At 51.2% G+C, this 17399-nt stretch overlaps 1 protein-coding gene across 5 annotated transcripts in view; it reads right to left on the bottom strand.

The window, feature by feature from the left end:
- Nucleotides 1–17399, bottom strand: part of MAMLD1 (mastermind like domain containing 1) — a 112082-nt gene that overhangs the window by 19694 nt on the left and 74989 nt on the right. For all 5 annotated transcript variants that reach the window (XM_032397446.1, XM_032397444.1, XM_032397443.1 and 2 more), the window contains one exon: nucleotides 14268–15983. In XM_032397446.1, the coding sequence (XP_032253337.1) occupies nucleotides 14268–15983 (1716 nt within the window). The remainder of the gene's footprint in view (nucleotides 1–14267; nucleotides 15984–17399) is intronic.

The following is a 17399-nucleotide window of genomic DNA, read 5'->3' on the forward strand; positions in this document are numbered from 1 at the left end:
CACCACTCCCCACACTGCCCGTGAAGCACCACAGTGAGCAGTGAGCAATGCAAGAAGCACTCCCCTGTCTCTTTCCTTGAGCACTTGGCTCACAGCTCAGAGACTTAATTTCTGTCTGAGTTTTATTGGAGTTTCTGTAATTTCCTGGGCCAGATATCTTTTTCTGTTATTTTCCTTCCTCACCCCAGTCATGAACTGGGCAATGCAAGTCATGGGGAAATCCTGGACACATCCAGCAGCCCTCAGTAAACACAGTACACTGCCCTGCAGAGAAAGTTCTGGTATCTTACCATACTGCTCTCTCTCCCTCATCGAAGCTTTGCAAGCCAGTAAATGGGTGGATTATGGGGCTGTTTTGAAGGAATAAGGTCTAGCTCTGGGAACCAGAAAGGCAAACATATGCATAACCTACCACTAAGGCTGGGCAAACAGCCGTCCTTTTTGATGTGTGAACATCCAACGAAAACGGATTCATCAGTTACACTAAGCTCAGGCACAGTCTTCAAAATCAATATACACAGGATATACTTCTAGCTGGTTTGTGGACTTTAATAAATAATTGGCCTTCTCTGAATAAATTAGTTTAAGGGTTCAGTCTGATGTAATTGTAAAATTTTATTTAATAGCAGAGGCTTACAGTAATGGTGATAAACTGTCAAGAGCGTACGAAGTTCATATCCTGTTCCCAGATTTGAAGCCACGTGCCTGCTTCAAGCTGCGGAATTTATGAGCTCGGGGTCTGCGCCGGAAGTTAGGGGACTCCAGCTGTTACTCAGGGCCTATCATTTCATGGCCTTGTGGGACCCCCATACCCCAGTGAGAAAGTGTGGGGCTCACCCAGATCAGCTCTCTGGGCCCTGCTGGCTGGGGCGTACTGTGAGTTGAGGGGCCTCTACTGTCGTCCCTCAACTGCCCATCTATAAACCGTATGGGCGTGGGACAGGAGGGAGCTGGGCGCTCAAGGGGTTGCTGCCCAGGACTAGGAAGCCCAGGGGGCCTAGTAGGTGGGGAGGTACCCCGGGCCCCTGGGGTACCAGGCTGCCAGAGAGAATGAGGGAGAGGCCGTTGCCAAGGACACTGGGGTTCCCCGGGCGTGTGTGTTTCTTCTGAGGGCTTTGACTATTTGCTTCCTTTGGAGTACCTGTCATCCTATACTGTAGAATGTATAGGGTAGACCGTACTGTAATCAAGTACTGTAGCTGAAATCTGCTCAGTCGGCCTTTTATAACATTCGTGCGACCCATATTTACTGAGCACCTACCATGATCTGGGCCCTGTGCTGCGACAACATTGGTGGACAAGGCAGACATGGTTTTTGCCCTTTTAGAGCTGTCACATTCATATTCTGGAGAAGCACCCAGACAAGGATTTATAGTACAGGTTGATAAGTGCCGTACAGGAACACTGCAGAGTGTTAGAGAACAAACAGGAGAACCTAACCTAGTCTGGGTGGGGGTTTCATGGCAAAACCGAGCTTTAAGCTGTGGCCCGAAGGACAATGAGATGTTGGCCCGGTGAGGGGCCCCGGGCAGGAAATTGGCAAAGTTCTCAAATCAACTTGATCTATGTCATAGCTCTACCCAGTGCCACTCCTCTCCAAAGACCCAACTAATACCCAGGTTATGGATATTTGGGGGAATGCTTGCAAAATGAGGCCTAAGGATATGGGTTCTCCTAGATAAAGAAAGGGCTGCTTTCAAGAGTCCCATGGTCATCCCAAAGAGCGCCGTGCTATATGGGTGGGGCTGAGGGGGATGGATAAATAACCTTCACATTTCTGTTCCTGACTTATTAAATTCCAGAAACTTGTTAACATTCCAAAAGCCCTAAGGTGTCCTGTACTCATGCTCCTTCTCTGTCACAGTGAGCAGGGGCCAGGGGTCCTGGGACATGAGGATGGCGCATCACCTGCAGTTTATAGATCAGAGCTGAATCCCTTCGGGGAGGGAGTAAGTAGGCTTTCTGTAGGGGTGAGCATTTTGGGAGGCGTGTGCTTGGGAGGGAGGGAGCAGATGGATGTGGATGGCCGAAGAGGTCGATTATAACAATATAGTTGGTCGCTTAGCCAACATCTAGTCTTCCTTCTCTTTGGCACCTTCCCCAGTTTCTGCTCAGGCAGCCTCGCTTGCCCCATGCTGCCTATACGCTCTGGGGAAACCTGGCTCCACTCAGGGCTCTAGAAGTGGGGCACTTAGCTCAACTCACATGAAGCAGCATAGTAGACATGCAATCAGTTCGGGCCACTATGCCCCGAATTCCCAGGGGCTTCTGGGAAAGAAGCCTCCTTGTTTTTCTGACAGAGCTTCTCGAAGCGACTCTCTCTCCCACTCCGCTGGATGAGGGAGGAGGAAGCCTGGAGCCCCTGGAGCCGCTGGCCGCTGTGTGTGCCCACAAGGGGGAGCCAGCTTTGGGATGAAGGACTAGGAACAGATAGCTGGAAAGAAACAGCATCCTCCGTGACAGTTGAGCTACTACTTCAAATCACCCCTGAAGTCGACCCAACTGCCGGACTTGCACTTACAGGACTCAGTCAGTTCCTTTCATTGGCCAAGCCAGTGTGAGTTGGTTTGCCTGTTATCTGTGACTCAATATATCCTAACCGATAAGGAATCTAGCCTGGCCCCCAGACCTCGGAGTTCATGAGATCTGCATTATACCTCCCGTTGGAGAGCATCCCATTTCTAATGATGAAGCACAGGGCTTGTTGGACCCTGTTCAGTCTCAAGTCATGCTCCTTTATCCCTGGACCAGTTTACAGAGAAATCTAACACACGTGAACCGCCTTTGTGACCTGCTCCAGGAAACACAGCTGGTGCAGATCAACTATGGCAGGCTTGGGTTCTTCATTCAGATCCGAAGTGCAGTACTCAAGCTCTTAAATGCTCTATTTTGCATTAGTTGAGTGCGATACACATTTTAGAAGCTTAACAACATTAAGGATTTCTAGTTCATATTCAATTCCGAATAACTCGAATATGTACTTTGTGGGTTTCTGTGAGGAAAATAATTGATGGTCCAAACTGGAAGTCATCTATAGAAAATAAGGCAGGGTTAGCTTCTAAAAGCAATTATTGGCATCAAGCTCCTGAATTTTTAAATCCCTTGAAAAGTCTGAGAACATACCAGAAAGTGGAGATTTCAGAGGTAATAACTGTAAACAAAATATTAAAAGCCCATAAGAGGTGTTGCCAAGTAGGAAGCTGATGGCTCTAGAAACAATCATGAGGGCTCATTCTATTTCCTCATCCCTAGTCCGATATTCTATCACAAACCTTATTCAGCAGGAGAGTGAATAATAGACACAAGTCAAGTGCAAGTTTACAGAGAAACGCTTTGCCTTTAGGAACCTCCTCTGGGAGTGGGGTTGGTATAAAGATTTGAGTTTTCCTGGAAAATGAGCTCAGGCAAGGCAGATGCGGGATGTGGCTATCACCACGGCAAGTGAGATTTAGGGGGGCAAGAACAAAGCGTGAGCCTCCCTTCCCGCTCTCCTCTGCACAGGACCGATGCACCTGGAGCATTTTAGTCAGTTGAGTAGAACCTTACCCACCCAGAGGGTCTCACTCTAATGCCTTGTGCTCAGTTCAGAGGCAAGCCGCCAGGACAGGGGTGAAGAACTGGGGAGGGAAGAGAAGACTCAGGGGGAACATCACAGTTGTCTTCAAATCTCTCAAGGACCCTGAAGTCAGGAGACCTTTCTGGGGGTAGTGGGAAGGAATCTCCTTGTAATGTAATTAGCCTGCCAAAGAAGACACTTCCAAATGAAAAGCTAATGAAGCAAATAAAAGAAAAACAATATAGCTGTCAAAATGACAAACAAAAACAAAACCCTCAACCTATCATTTCCACAAAGAATGTAAAAATCTATGCTCGCGAACTAGTGAGGAAAACCTCTTAATGTTGTTTTTTTTTTTTTAATTTTTAAACCAAGCGTGAGAGCTTATTCAAATACAACCAGAATTTATAAGAACTTAAAAATTACACTTTAAGCCTGAAGAGAGAAGAACATATGCTGAACAGCCTTCAAAATGTGCTGACTCTACACTGTGCTGGTCAAAGAGAAACAGCAGACTTAGAAATACGCTGGGTGTTAAGTGAAGACCACTCACGGCTCTCTCAGGACTGGCTGAAATACACTGGTTTCTCTTAGGAACACTGGTGCCACCTCAGAGTGGCACGAATGGATCTTACATGGGAAAAAACAGTGGTAAGAGTGGCCCGAATTTCTAAGCCAACTATTTTTGGGGGGGGAAGGGGGTTCTTACGTGCTGCTGTCACTGTGCTATATGAAATGGCAGCCAGAGGTCCTGTTTTGTCTTTCCAAAATGCATCAAACCATGACCACCGCCGCCACGGAAGGGCCAGTGCAGATTTACTGCGGGAGGTGCTAAACTCTGGGTTCGTCAGAGGTTGGAGGAACCCTGTGTTCTCAGATCTCACCCTTGGGGAATGCCAGGCACAGCTGGCCCCGTGCTGGAAGAGAACAAGAGCCCCAGCTGGACCAGAAAAAATGCAGCACGGTCAGGGGGTGGTGGCCCCACAGGGAGCCCGAGTTCATCGGCCTTGAAGTCTGGGAGTTGCTACCACTAATTACTCGGAAACACTCAGAAATAGTCTCAAGAGCTTAATTCTGTCGTGTCGCCCCTTCCCGCCAGCTTCCATTCATTCCTTCAAAGGGTCCTTCAGCTCACTTTGACAGAGCCAGAGAAGACTTCTTCCTTTTTGTTATCAAGTGGCGGCGCAGACAAGACACAAAGAACTCTGATTAAAACGTGAACCTCACCAGGCCCTCAAACGCAGAAACCACAGGTCTTGGGAGCTGGGCACGTGAGTGGGGACACAAGAAGCAGGTGTGTCGACTTTCCAAAAGCCATTTGGGCCCTTGGTCAGAGGCTCTCACTTCCTACTTTGTTAAGGATCTCAACCACAGTGCGAACCAGCTCCTAAGGCCTTAACTTTTTCCAGAACTCTACCCCAGGGCCTAGCACTTGCTCCAGGGGATAGTTTGCACAGAAAGCTAGTCACACACAGCGAGTCCCTAGCATCATTCTCTTCCTGTATTAGTCAGCAAACTGTGAGTCATCATAGTATTTCTAGACGCAGAGGACCAATGAAGCACGTGGGGTTTCTTAACCCCAGTCAGAAGCAGAGATAATGGCTCTTCCTGTCTACAGTCACTTCTCCGTTCCCTGACCCGCGTGTTGTCATGTCACCAAAATGCCCAGAAAGGACAGAAATTGCTTGCACAAGATGATGCACATGCGTGCGGTCACTACAGCGCCGGGCTATGACAGAAAGCCGGCAACTCAGCTTGTTGCCCCCTTGGTGTAACACGCTAATATTATTTGAAAATTAAATATTGCTTTTGATGAGAAGAAGATTGGATTGGCAAGTGTTTTAAAACTTAAGTCTTTCTTTTTTTATTGTGGTAAAAGTTGCCATTTTAACCATTTTAAGTGCACAGTTCCGAGACATCGGGTACATTTGCAGTATTGTGCAACCAGCCCCACCATCCATCTCCAGAACGTGTTCATCATCCCAAACTGAAACTCTATTCCCCGTTAAGCACTAACTTCCCCTTTTCTCTCCCCCAGCCCCAGGTACCCACCATGCTGCTTTCTGTCTCTATAAATTTGCCTACTCTAAGTACCTCATAGAAGTGGAATCGTACAGTATTTGTCCTTTTGTGTCTGGCTTCTTCCACTGAGCATAATGTCTCTAAGGCTCATTCATGTAGTAGCAGGTGTCAGAATTCCCTTCCTCTTTAAGACTAAATAATAGTCCATAATATGGACAGATGGATTGTGCTTACCCATTCACCAGTTGATGGGCATGTGGGTTCTTTTTACCTTTCAGCTGCTATAAATAGAGCTGCTGCGAACACTGGTGAACAGATTTCGGTTCAAGGCCCTGCTTTCAATTCTTTGGGGTCTATACCTAGGAGTGGAATTGTTGGGTCATATAGTAATTCTATGTTTACACTCTGAGGAACCGCCATACTGTTTTCCGCATTCCTACTGATGGTGCACATGATTTCCGATTTCTCCACATCCTCGCCAATGTTTGTTGTTTTCTCTTTTTGCTTTCTTTTTTAAATAATAGCCACTCTAATGGGGGTCAAAATTTTGTCTGTTTACATTTTCCAGGGCTCGTTTTTGAAAGTGTTCCCTGACAGAGCAAAAGGGTCATGGAATTATTCCCAGTTATTCCCACTCAGGGGTGGTTGGGGGCCTCCCACACCCTTCAAAGCTTTGTCACCTGGAAATAAATGATCATTACTCAAAACTGTAAATGAGGAGTCCACCTTCATCTATTGGCCTACAGAGTCAGCCGCCTTTGGCAAATTCTCATGTGCCACCCAGCCGTGGACCTGCGAAAAAAGTCTAGCTCCCCACAACTGTGCTCACCTCCTTGGCTCAGAAACAGAGACTGGCCAAACATGGTAGCCCGCTACAGGGGGGAAAGCCAGCTGGAACCTGTGCCTTTGGCTTCAAATCCAAAGCCCCCCAAAGCAAAGCAAGACTTGGAATACTTTCTGATGAAATAGGGCTACGCATCTTTCGGGCCTTCAGGGCCACATTTAGGCCAAAGCTCTATGATAATTTCCTGAAGTGTCCGCTTCCCTTTTTTCTGTGTACCTAGCTCCAATAGCCCAATCGAGATCTGTGAGCTCAGTGCGATTCCCAGCTGCACATGTCCTAATCCAACAGGAAACTTGGTTAACATGGGAGAAGGGCCAAAGTATGGAAGAAAGAGAGAAACGTCACCTCTTCACTTACTCCATTCTGTCTTAGAGGCCTGTGAGTCCACTGGGAGGCAGGAACCACGGAAGGCTGTGCTGGGGGCCTACGTGGGTCTGCGGTGGAAGTGGGATCTCTTCGGACCTGCGTGTGGCTTTTAGCTTTCAACAACCTCACTCCTTTTGATGGGAGGGACTCAAATGATAAGCCCTCATCTCATGACAACAAAACACAATAAACAGACAGAGCATCATGTGTCACTGTGGGCAAAACTAACGAGATCCAATAAAAATCCAAACTTTTTCAACTCCTTAAGAAAAAGCAGAAACTTTTTTCTTTGGCGGGGGGAGAGGGGTTTTGCTTTAACCATAAACAGTGTTCTACCCTCTGCCGTCCTCCTCAAGCTCACGAGGAGCTGGCCAGGGCACACGCACGGCCGCATTACACAGCAGGCCCAGATCTTGGGATGTGTCAACCCCCAAGGGACAGAAGAGGCTAAAAGTACAAATGGACTCAGGAGAGGCTTCCTCAATCTGTGCTATGGGGCCATTAACGGGTTTGAGAGGGGGTGGCTGGGGAGGATGCGGGAGGGAAGGGGGGGAATGGAGTGGAGCCCTGTTGGGGCCACAGCGGAACAGAGCAGACCCACTGTGACTTTCCACTCACCCTAGACACTTTTTATGTTTTGCTAACTTTTCACTTGGGGGTCACAACAGCAGCTCAGAGCACTTCTGTCCTCTTCTACTCTTTGAAAACCTTCCCTGGCTTTACAGAGACAAATGAGCAGGTCGTTTCAGTGAGCGCTGAAAAAGAAAATAATTTCTACACTTTGTTTTTAAACATCTCATTTTGAGCACCTCAACTTCAGCAAAGTTCATGGTTTCTCTTCAAGTATGTTAAGGTGAAATGAACAAACAAACAAAAAACCCACAAAAACTTGATAGGAGGTTTCTGAAAATGGTTGCCTTTTGAGCCTTCATAAGGCAATTACTAAGCAGTTATAAAATTCGATCTGTTGATCTCTATTATTGAGGCCTCCGACTGGGGGGCTTTTTTGCACCCCCATCAGTTTCGGCGTGGACTGTACTGAGTGTCGGATCGTCACTCCAAGGATAGAAAGTACCGCTGATGTTTCAAGCGTTAGCACTTGACAAGCAGCGCATTTTAAATTTCTGCTTTTTGAAAAAGGGACATAGCTTTGAGGTGGAGGATCATCAATGATTCTCAGAAGCCAGAAGAGAAACAGAAAGAAAAACCAGATTCTGGGTAATATTAGTACCAAGTTCTGAGACTGCATTTCCCAAATTCAACACTCTGTGGAGTTTCATTTCATGGCAATTCAGAGTGGTTGAAACGAAACTTGGTCAACACGGGGAAACTGGGCCCTACATTTTCAAAAATGTATGTTACACTGTGTCTAATTATATTTCCTCCCAAAGCAGCTAAAAAAAGGCTTCCCCAAACGAAATAACATTTTGTGGCCCAATTTAGAAAGAAAGGAAAAAGTAAGCTTGTGTGTACAGTCGTGCTCGCAGACAAAATGAAGACGCTTATTCAGGAAAAGGCTGCCCCATCTGGCAGAGAAGATGTGTGCAGAGCCGGCCCTGGCCGTGACCCAGGGGCACCGGGAACCTGACTCGCCGCCCCCATCCTCCTGCGCGTGGTGACAGCTTGCCCAGAGGCCTCCGCTCTCGCACTGCAGTGGGACTAACCTCCAAAATGAGATCTGTGATGCTTCGTGCCAGAATTAGTAAAAGCCAAATGCAAGGAAAATTTTCTCATAACAGGGGAGCAGTGCCACTCTCCCCCAACCCTTATCCTCAAAACAAGAGAAGAACTAAGGGAAGCCAGTGAAAGGACCGGCAAGTCCAAGGTCACAGGCCCTCCCTGACAAAATATGGTGCATCTGATTCGGGGGGGGGGGGGTCCAGTATGTCAACAAAGAGCTGTCACCTGCTTTTAAATCCTCATGAACAATTTGAGACTAGAAGAAGGTGCCCCCGGGCCACCATCTCTCCTGACTCTCTCTCTCTTTTTCTTAAATTTAAATTTTTTTTAATTTTAAATTTTTTTTTAAATTCAAGTATAATTAACACACAGTGTCATATTAGTCTCAAAAGCACACTTACTGCGATGAGCACTGAGTTAGTGTATAGAATTGTTGAATCATTACATGGTACATCTCCTGAATCCTTCTCTGGTGGAAAGTGGAGCCGACGTAACTTTGACAAGAATAGACGATTCTCTTGGTCTAGCCTGGTTTTATCATTTCTGTTTTCCATGAGAGGTCATGGTGCAAATGTAAAGATTTTAATTTGCAGTGCTAACTGCGACAGCAGTAATTAAAGGTTCTGCTCCACTGAGCAGGTGAGTACAGCCTTGGAAATTCAAACCAAGAGGAATCTTGAGTTTCTGCAAAGGTTCTTGTGGGAGGCTTTGGGAGTGGATGTGAGTGGTGGTGGGGGGAGGGGGGAGGCACCCCTGCAGGTTCAGCATGGGTGCTCCGAGTGCTGGCATCCATCTGGGGCCCCCGAGCAAGGCTCCAAAAACACAATGCAGACAAGGGACACCCATCCCCCACGGCCAGTGACTAAGCAGAAGCCGCGTTCCTGTGGGCACTGGGGCTGGGTGGCCGGCAAGGCTGGCCCGTGCTCTCCCTGCCGTTGGCTCTCTGTGCCTGTCAGCAGCAGTCCTGGGGCCCGCCCCCTACCAGGCAACCCCCCCCCCCAGCCCGTCGTGTCCCCTGCCCTGTGCCGTCTCCCTCAGGCCCCGGGCACTGGGGGTGCAGCACTCACCCACGGCTGAGGGTGGCAAGAGGGCTTCCCTGAGGCCCCACTTCAGACCAAGCTGCCCAGATCCCCATGGCAGGCCCAGCCCCTCAAGGAGGCAAGATGGCAACTTCTCTCAATTCATCCCCGGTCTCTGCAATTGCTGGGTGTTCACCGGTGCCCTGGCTAAGGGGACGGGAGGCTTATCGGTAAAGGTAGAAAGCGTAGCAAAGCCAGGAGGGGCCTCATCCCGCCTTCCTCAAGGCAGGCTTGGTTCCCCTCCTGCCCTTCTCCAAATCTGTCCAAACAATATCATGTGCCTCTTTGGTCTGTTTCTCCACAGCTGCCCCCTTCCCCTGTGTCTCGGCCTGCCTCAAGGATCAGATTTCAGGCCTTTTTGTTCTTATTCCAACTGGCCCCCATCCACATCCCTCCTCCCCAGGATGCTGCACTCCCAGCTCTGCAAACCATGAGCACTGAGGGCCGTCAAGCTACCTCCTTGATGGACCTGCTTTCATCCCTGAGCAAATGTAAGTTCCATTCACCAGCGGCTGGTGGTAAAATTGAAGTCCTAACTGATTTTTGTGAGTATCTCCAATAAGCCTTCAGGGAGAAGAGCCCTAAGGTATGGAAACAAAATTCACCTCAATTAAGAACAGAGATGTCACCCAACCTTGGGAGTAGAGTGGGGAGATTTGGGGATCATTACAATCTAACACACCAGGGCTGGGTGTCCCGACTGCAAAGAGTCCCTCCCTTCATAATTCCAGGTCCACATCCCTCATCTGGAACTTCAAACCCAAAAAGCTCGGAAAGCCTATTTTATTTTGGTAAAATTGGCATCAAAATTTATTTGGGGACAAAAACTGATGTGGACTTAGTTAAATATTCATATTTCTCTGCAAGAATAATGAAATGCTGCCCCAGGTTCCACCAGACGCTTGTGTGATATTTGGCAAATGCACCATATTACCTTTCTAAAGTCCCAAACGTTCTAAACTTGGAACTGCATCTGACCTCCGAGGTGGCAGATCCCAGCCCGGGGCCTGCACTAGCCCTGACTGACCACGAAGCGTGTGCCGGGCCCGGCTCTGAGCAATTGCAATTCAGCGCCTCCTTTGTCTTCCAATGTCCCAAGAGACCAGCACTCCTCCTGGGCTCAAATGCAGCAGAGGCTCAGAGGGGCTGAGTGACATTGCTCCCGGCACAGAGCTCGGTCAGTGTCGGTGCCTGGACTTGAACCCCCCACGCCCTCGCTTCAGCTGCTATGCTAAACTGCCGCCCTGAAGCCAGATGGCATTTGCCTTTTCCCTTCAGTGCAAACAAATGGCCCACTGAAATCGGATCGTTTACTTAACTGGTCGAGTGAAATTGCCAGAGCTGAGAAATACGAGTCTACAAATAAAAAGGAGCTCCTCTAGACGACTGGACTTGGCTTTTCTGCTTACTCAAGAGTTGGGTTTCTCAGCTTACATTCAGAAAGCACTCTTTTCAAAAACCAAAATCTGGGTTAAAATGAAGCCCCAGTGCTTCTGGGGTAACCATTATCACACGTGGAGGTAAAACGAGCTAGTCTCCGTCACCATGTAGTAGGTCAGGAGGGTTTTCCGAGGCTCGGTTTGGCCAAGAACACGTTCCCCTGCAAGAGTGAGCAGGGCCGAGCTCTCAGGCCTTCAAGCGAATGGGGAAAGGCCATGAGAAGGAACAGCAGAGCTGCTGATGTGCCCAGAGGCCCACTCCGCGTTTTGGCTAGAAGGGTGCCATGGACCGAATGGGGAGCTGGGCGAGGGGCAGTGAGCTAGAGACCCCCGCCAGCGGGGCGGACACGGCCTGGAGCTGGCTCGATGGGGCAGAACCTGGAACAGGGAGAACCCACGAGGCTAGTAGGTTCCACAACTGCTGTCTGTCTTGTCTGGAGAGAGCACTACTCATATTCTGTCCTGACACAGCGTCGGTTTTGAGAGCCACCTCTCAGCCCCCAGAAACGGGATCTGGAGACTCGGGGCCAGGAGTCAGTCTTAGTGATAGCAAATCTCCATTGGCAGGTACTTTGTGCGGCCGGGCCCCGTTCATCATGCCTCAGATGCATTAATGCGTTTAATCCTCAACCAACCTATCATAGCCTATCGCCCATTTTGTAGGAGATCCAGGCGGGAGCGGGAGACTCTGGACTTAGCAGCCCATGCACGGGGTTACACGTATGGGCTCTACAGACAGACAGACTCCCTTCTCTGGCCCTGAGCTGCTGCGTGACTGCTTTGTGCCTCAGTCTTCTCGGCTTTTCAGGGAGCGATAAGGGCCTCTGTCTCTGAGAACTAAAATGAGAAAAGGCAGGCAAAGCACGGAGTGGCAAGCCCGGCCCGAGGGCACGGGCCAGCACGGGCAGGGAAGGCCCCTCGCGGCAGCAACCACCTCCCACTCGGGGAGCCCAGCCTCTCCTCTGTGCTGGTGGCAGTCGCCTTGGGGAGCTTGGCGGCTGGGCTTTCTCCTGAGCACTTTCTCCAGCTCACCCAGGGAATCAGTTGGGTGTGATGTTCACGCCTCCAAGCATTAAGGATTCTCCCTCTGAGGTCACACAGTCAGGCTACAAACATACCCCACTGAGGCCAAAAAACCCCAAAGGGCTCATAGTGTTAGATGGTGATGTGTCCCCAGGCCGAGGCCCTTGCCTGCCAGGGTGAGAACTCCAGTGCTGGTGCTCTGTGAAAACAGATGGCAGGGGGCCTATGGCGAGCTCAAACACAAGTGCCCCCGGAGGACGGCACACACGGGCCTGCTGGCCGGTTCCTCTCACCAAGAACCGGTGCCCTGGCACGGAGCTAGCTCTCCGCTTGCCGATGCTTCGTGAGGCACGGAGGAAAAAGACATGGGTCCTATCCTCCAGGGGCTGCGCCAGTCACAGGCATCCAGGGCTCTCAGAAGAGAGGTCAGCCGCGACAGGTGCCTCCCCCTCAGGCCCGGTCCCGGGCCAAGCTGTCCTCCTCGGCTGCTCCACAGAAGAGGGAGGCAGCGTGGGAGACAGAAGCACCCAGGGCGGTCAGGGAGAAGCTTCCTGGAGGGGAGGGCGCCTGAGCCTCTGGAGCTGTAGGAGTGGGACAGGACGGAGAAGGTGGGGAGGGACAGCCAGGCACAGGGGATGGAAGGAGTAAGGCCCAAAATGCAGAGTGGATAATAGAAGTCAAGTGCCAGACGGGGCCCGATGAACACTGAGTCTAAGAAGGTAGCTGGAGCCAGGTGATGGGCCTCTGGAAACTTTTGAGGAAATGTGAGACACGATCAGATTCCTGTTGCATCGGGTCTCTTGAAGGTAATGTTTTGAGTGATGGCTGGTTTATTGGGAAACCACTTTAAAAGTCAACTCTGAGTTCAGACAAAGAACCAAGAGGGCCCGAACTTGGGTAGGGCTGAGACCATGGGAAGGAGGGACCAGGATGGACAGTGCCCTGGGTAGGCAGGCATCTGACATGGTCCTCAGCGACCCCTGCCTCCTGGTATTCACACCCTCATGCTTGTGTCTAATGAACAGAATACAGCAGAAGAGATGGGACGTCACTTTCAAGATGAGGTTCTAAAGACCGTGCCCTCTGACTTGCAGGCACTCCCTCTGCTTCTCTTGCTGGCACATTCTGTCTTGCTTACTCAGATGAAGCCGGCTGCCATGTTGTGAGATGCTCTATGAAGAGGCCCACATGGCAAGGAACCAAGGGAGGCCGCTAGCCAGCAGCTCATGAGGAACTGAGGCCTCAGTCCAACCTCCTGCAAGGAACTGCTTCCTGCCAACAACCTCGGGAGTGAACTTGGAAGCAGAACCTTCCTGGTTGAGCTGGAGATGAACGCAACCTTACGAGTGACTCAAGGCCGAAGACCCAGCTAGGTGATGCCAGGACTCCCGGCCCAGAGAAACTGCGAGGTGATATACGTGTGTTGTTTTAAGTAGATGTTTTGGAGTAATTTGTTACCCGGCAAGAGATAACCAATACAGGCAGGGGTCGGAGCAACGATGGGGGGCATCTGCGGTCGACAGCACCCAGGAAGGACCAGCTGAGTCTGGTGATCAGATTGTAGGAGACGAGGGAGAGGGAGAAGTCACAGTGATTTTGAGAAGAGCACAGGCTCTGGACTAAGACTTCCTGGTTTCCAGCTCCTGCTCTGCCCCTGGCTATGTGACTCTGGGCAAGTCATTTCAACTCTCCGAGCCTCAGTTTCTTTGTAGAATGGAGATGCTAAGAGTAACTACTTTCTCTGTATCTGTCCTTTTCATTTAGAACCTGCCTCAGTGTCCAGTGCAGTGCTGAAGGGCACACTGGAGCTGCTCAGCAGAAGTTTGCTGTGCCATTTCTAGAAGGCTCAGTGTGCGGCCTTATGGCAGCAGGGACAAGATTTAAATGCTTTGGTGCAATTTCCTTGCATCCTGCGAAGCCCCCACTAGCCCCGTGTGAGGGAACACGCCATACACGGTCCGGTGCAGGGACTTGTCTCCCTGGCTCCCTCCCCTGGCAGCACCTTCTGGGGGCACTTTTCCTCCCAGGGAAGGTAAGTGGCCTGCACAGGAACTGAAAGCATAACCTTGGCCTCACTAACACTGCACTTGGACCACGCGGAATTAGCTGGCTTAAATAGACTTTTCCAGAGTCGAGTCCGGTCTCAGAGAGGACTACAGCCTGATTTGCCTCCAAAGCCAGGTTACCAATAGCACAGGCCACGGTTCTTATTTCCACCAAAACCAAGGAACGCGACGGAAGGCGCGAGCTCGTCTTACCTGTCTGGGCAGAGAAGGCATGGAGTCCGGGGCCACTGCCCGCTGAAAGCGCTGGGGCCGCTGCACCATCTGCTGCAGGAGGAACGAGGAGTGGTCAGGCTGCGGCTGCAGGCTGGCGGGGGTGGTGGACGAGGCGGTGGCGGAGGAGGCCGGCGGCGGCTGCTGCAGGTAGTGGAGCAGGGACTGCTGCCTGGACGTGGCAGGCACGGAGGGCATCTTCTGGGGGCCCGGCTCGGAAACGAAATGCGACAGGGGCTTGGTGTTGCCAAAAGTAAACGGCTCCGGGACTCCCGGGCTGGGGCTGGCCAGCCCCTGCTGCATGATCATGCTCAGGGTTTTGGGGGAGTTGGCGGTCACGGGCTTGAAGATGCTGCTTGCTGACTGCTGGGGGGGCAGCGGCGGCGGCGGCGGCGGCGGGGGCGGCGGCGGCTGAGTTAGCGCGCTGCCGGAGGGGGTGACGCTCCGGATCAGGGAGCACTGCGGGGTGAAGGACTGCTGCGGCAGGCCCGGGCTGGACAGCTTCTCCGGCCGGTAGGGCGGGGAGGGCCCCGGGGTGCTGGTGGGCAGAGCGGACAGCAGGTGTCCCGGCGGACTTTTGACACTAGAGGACACCAGGTTGGCCAGAAGGGAGCTCTGCGGGCTGAACTGCGGCTGCTGACTGAGAGCGGGGCTGGGGAGCTTCTCGGGAGGGTAGAGCATGGCGGGCCCGAGGGCGGCGCTGCCGCTGGATGCCATGCTGGCGAGGACGGCGTTGGGGGACGCCTGGAAAGCGCTCCCCGGCAGGTTGCCGGACGCCATGCAGGACACCATGAGGCTCTGCGGGCTGAACTGCGGCGGCGGCGGCGGGTGCGGCGATGGCACCGGGCGGTAAGACGGGGAGAGGCCCGGCGGCGGCAGGCCCGACCAGCTGGGGCTGGGCCCGGGCTGCCTCGTCGCGGAGCCCTGCTTGCTGGCCGCCAGCGCCTTCAGCTGGTGGGCGTGATGCCACTGAGGCACCGGGAGCGGGGGCAGAGTGACGGGGAGCACCCCCTGGACCTGGCTCTTGGCCTGCGCCGCCGTAGAGCTGGGCGAGGCCACCTGCTTGCTGGTGGAGGGAATCACGTAGCTGATCCCCGCCGGGGAGGGCGGCACTTGAAGCGCCGCGCCAGGGAGCTGGCTGCAACTAGAAGCAAACTCCTTGCCGGGACCCAGGCTCTCCAAGTGTGGCATCTGAACCGGAGGCTTGGCGGTTGTACCCAGGGTCGCCTGCGGGTGTTCTAAGACCAGTGGTTCTTCCGGCTTGCTCCCCAGGATCTTCTCGAGATCTAGGTCATTTGGAGAAGGTTCTTGAATTTTTGTTAGCTCCTCCAGGAGATCTTGAAGTTCCTGGTCCACAGCCGGCACGCTGTTGGCTTTGTCATAGTAGGGGCCGGTGGGCCCTTTCAGTCCCACTTCTGCAGCCGGCGGCACCACGAATGGTGAGCCCATGACATTGCCATTCATGGGATTCGCTTCGAGTGGTAACGAATGGCCCGTTACTCCCACAGCCGAGGGACTGGGGTTCATGGTTAGCGGAGGAACCTGCAGCTCCGCACAGGACGTGCTGGGGTGCGCGCTCGGGCCCATAGAAAGGGTAACGTCTTCCAGGCAAGGCCTCTTGATTTTATTAGGGTAACCCCCGTCAGCCATGCCTGGAAACTGGAAATTATCTCCTTCCTGTCTCCTCTTAATGGTTCCCTGTGGCAGAGAGAGAGAGAGAGAAAGAGAGAGGGAGAGAGAGAAATTTTTATAAAGCCGTGGCACATTAAAGCTAATGAACAGGAAACTTGCAAAATAGAACATCTCTCAGTTTCGAGACTTATAGTTGTCAAAACTATACAATACGGCCTATTTTGGGAACCATAATGCTTGCTTCTTTGTTGCTACGTTTCATTTAAACTGTCTTGTTACACTTCAAATTAGACATTATGCTGTCTGTGTACGAAACACCACAGGAAGTCCCACAAAGGATCTTCTCTGCCCGAGTAAGGGGGAGCTCAGCTCAGCTGTGCGGAAGCCACAGAATGAACTGTGCCCCAGACGGGCGTTTGAGGGCACACTGGGAATACTTCAGGTACTTCCGATTCCTACCTGTCTACAGAGACCCCCGTTTCTAAAAAGGAAAAGCGTAACATAGACGTTGAACTTGGTTAAATGCATCAGACTGTGGTGATACAATGGACCACAACAGAGCCTTTGGAGGAAAGTAGATCTGGCTGTGTGCTCTCGGGTAGCTGTCCGAGCTATACTGTTTGGGGGAAACACAAGATGCAGACCTGTCAGTGGGGCACGGGCTCCTTTATTTTTATACGCACACACACCTTGCTAGGCGCATACAAAAATCACTTGGAAGAACATACAGGCGACCATTTGGAGTAGTCATCTCTTGGGGATGACTGGCGAGGCCCTTTCTATTCTCTACGGTTTGGTATTGCTTGTTTGTTTTTACTGAGAATGACTTATAACCACGCCCCCCTCCCCCCCTCAAAGTATAAAGCTATCTAAATAAGAAATTCCTCCCTGCAGATGCATCCTCGGGTTGGGGAGATATGGAACAACAGGAAAAGGACCCAATCTGCGATCTGCACCTTGGGGGAGCTGCTCACCATTTATAAAAGCATAGCCTTTGGGAACAAAGCAGTTAGTGATGCAGTATTTCCTACTCGTTCAAGGCTTCGTACAATCATCTGTGGCTGTCATGTTAATGACCGTGACCTGCAAGTAGAGGGAAAAGCGAGTGGGGTGGAGTGGAGGAATGTGTGGGAAGAGAGGGGCTTGGAAAGCACCCACAGCCAACAGTGGAACAGATATACGGTGGACCCTTGAAGATGGCCCCAAAACTTAACTACTAACAGCCTACTGTTGACTGGGAGCCTTACAGGAACATGGTCGGTTAACATAGATTTTGGATGTTCTATGTATTATTACTATATGCTTACAACAAAGTAAGCTAGAGAAAAATAAAACGTTACTAAGAAAGTCATAAGGAAGAGAACATACATTTACAGTACTGTCCTGTATTTATCGAAGAAAACTGCATATAAGTGGACCTGTGTAGTTCATACCTGTGTTGTTTAAGGGGAAACTGTATTTCTCTTGATGCAATTTTTCATG

This window comes from Phoca vitulina, unplaced genomic scaffold, assembly GCF_004348235.1.
Source record: "Phoca vitulina isolate PV1807 unplaced genomic scaffold, GSC_HSeal_1.0 scaffold99, whole genome shotgun sequence".
NCBI classification, from domain to species: domain Eukaryota; kingdom Metazoa; phylum Chordata; class Mammalia; order Carnivora; family Phocidae; genus Phoca; species Phoca vitulina.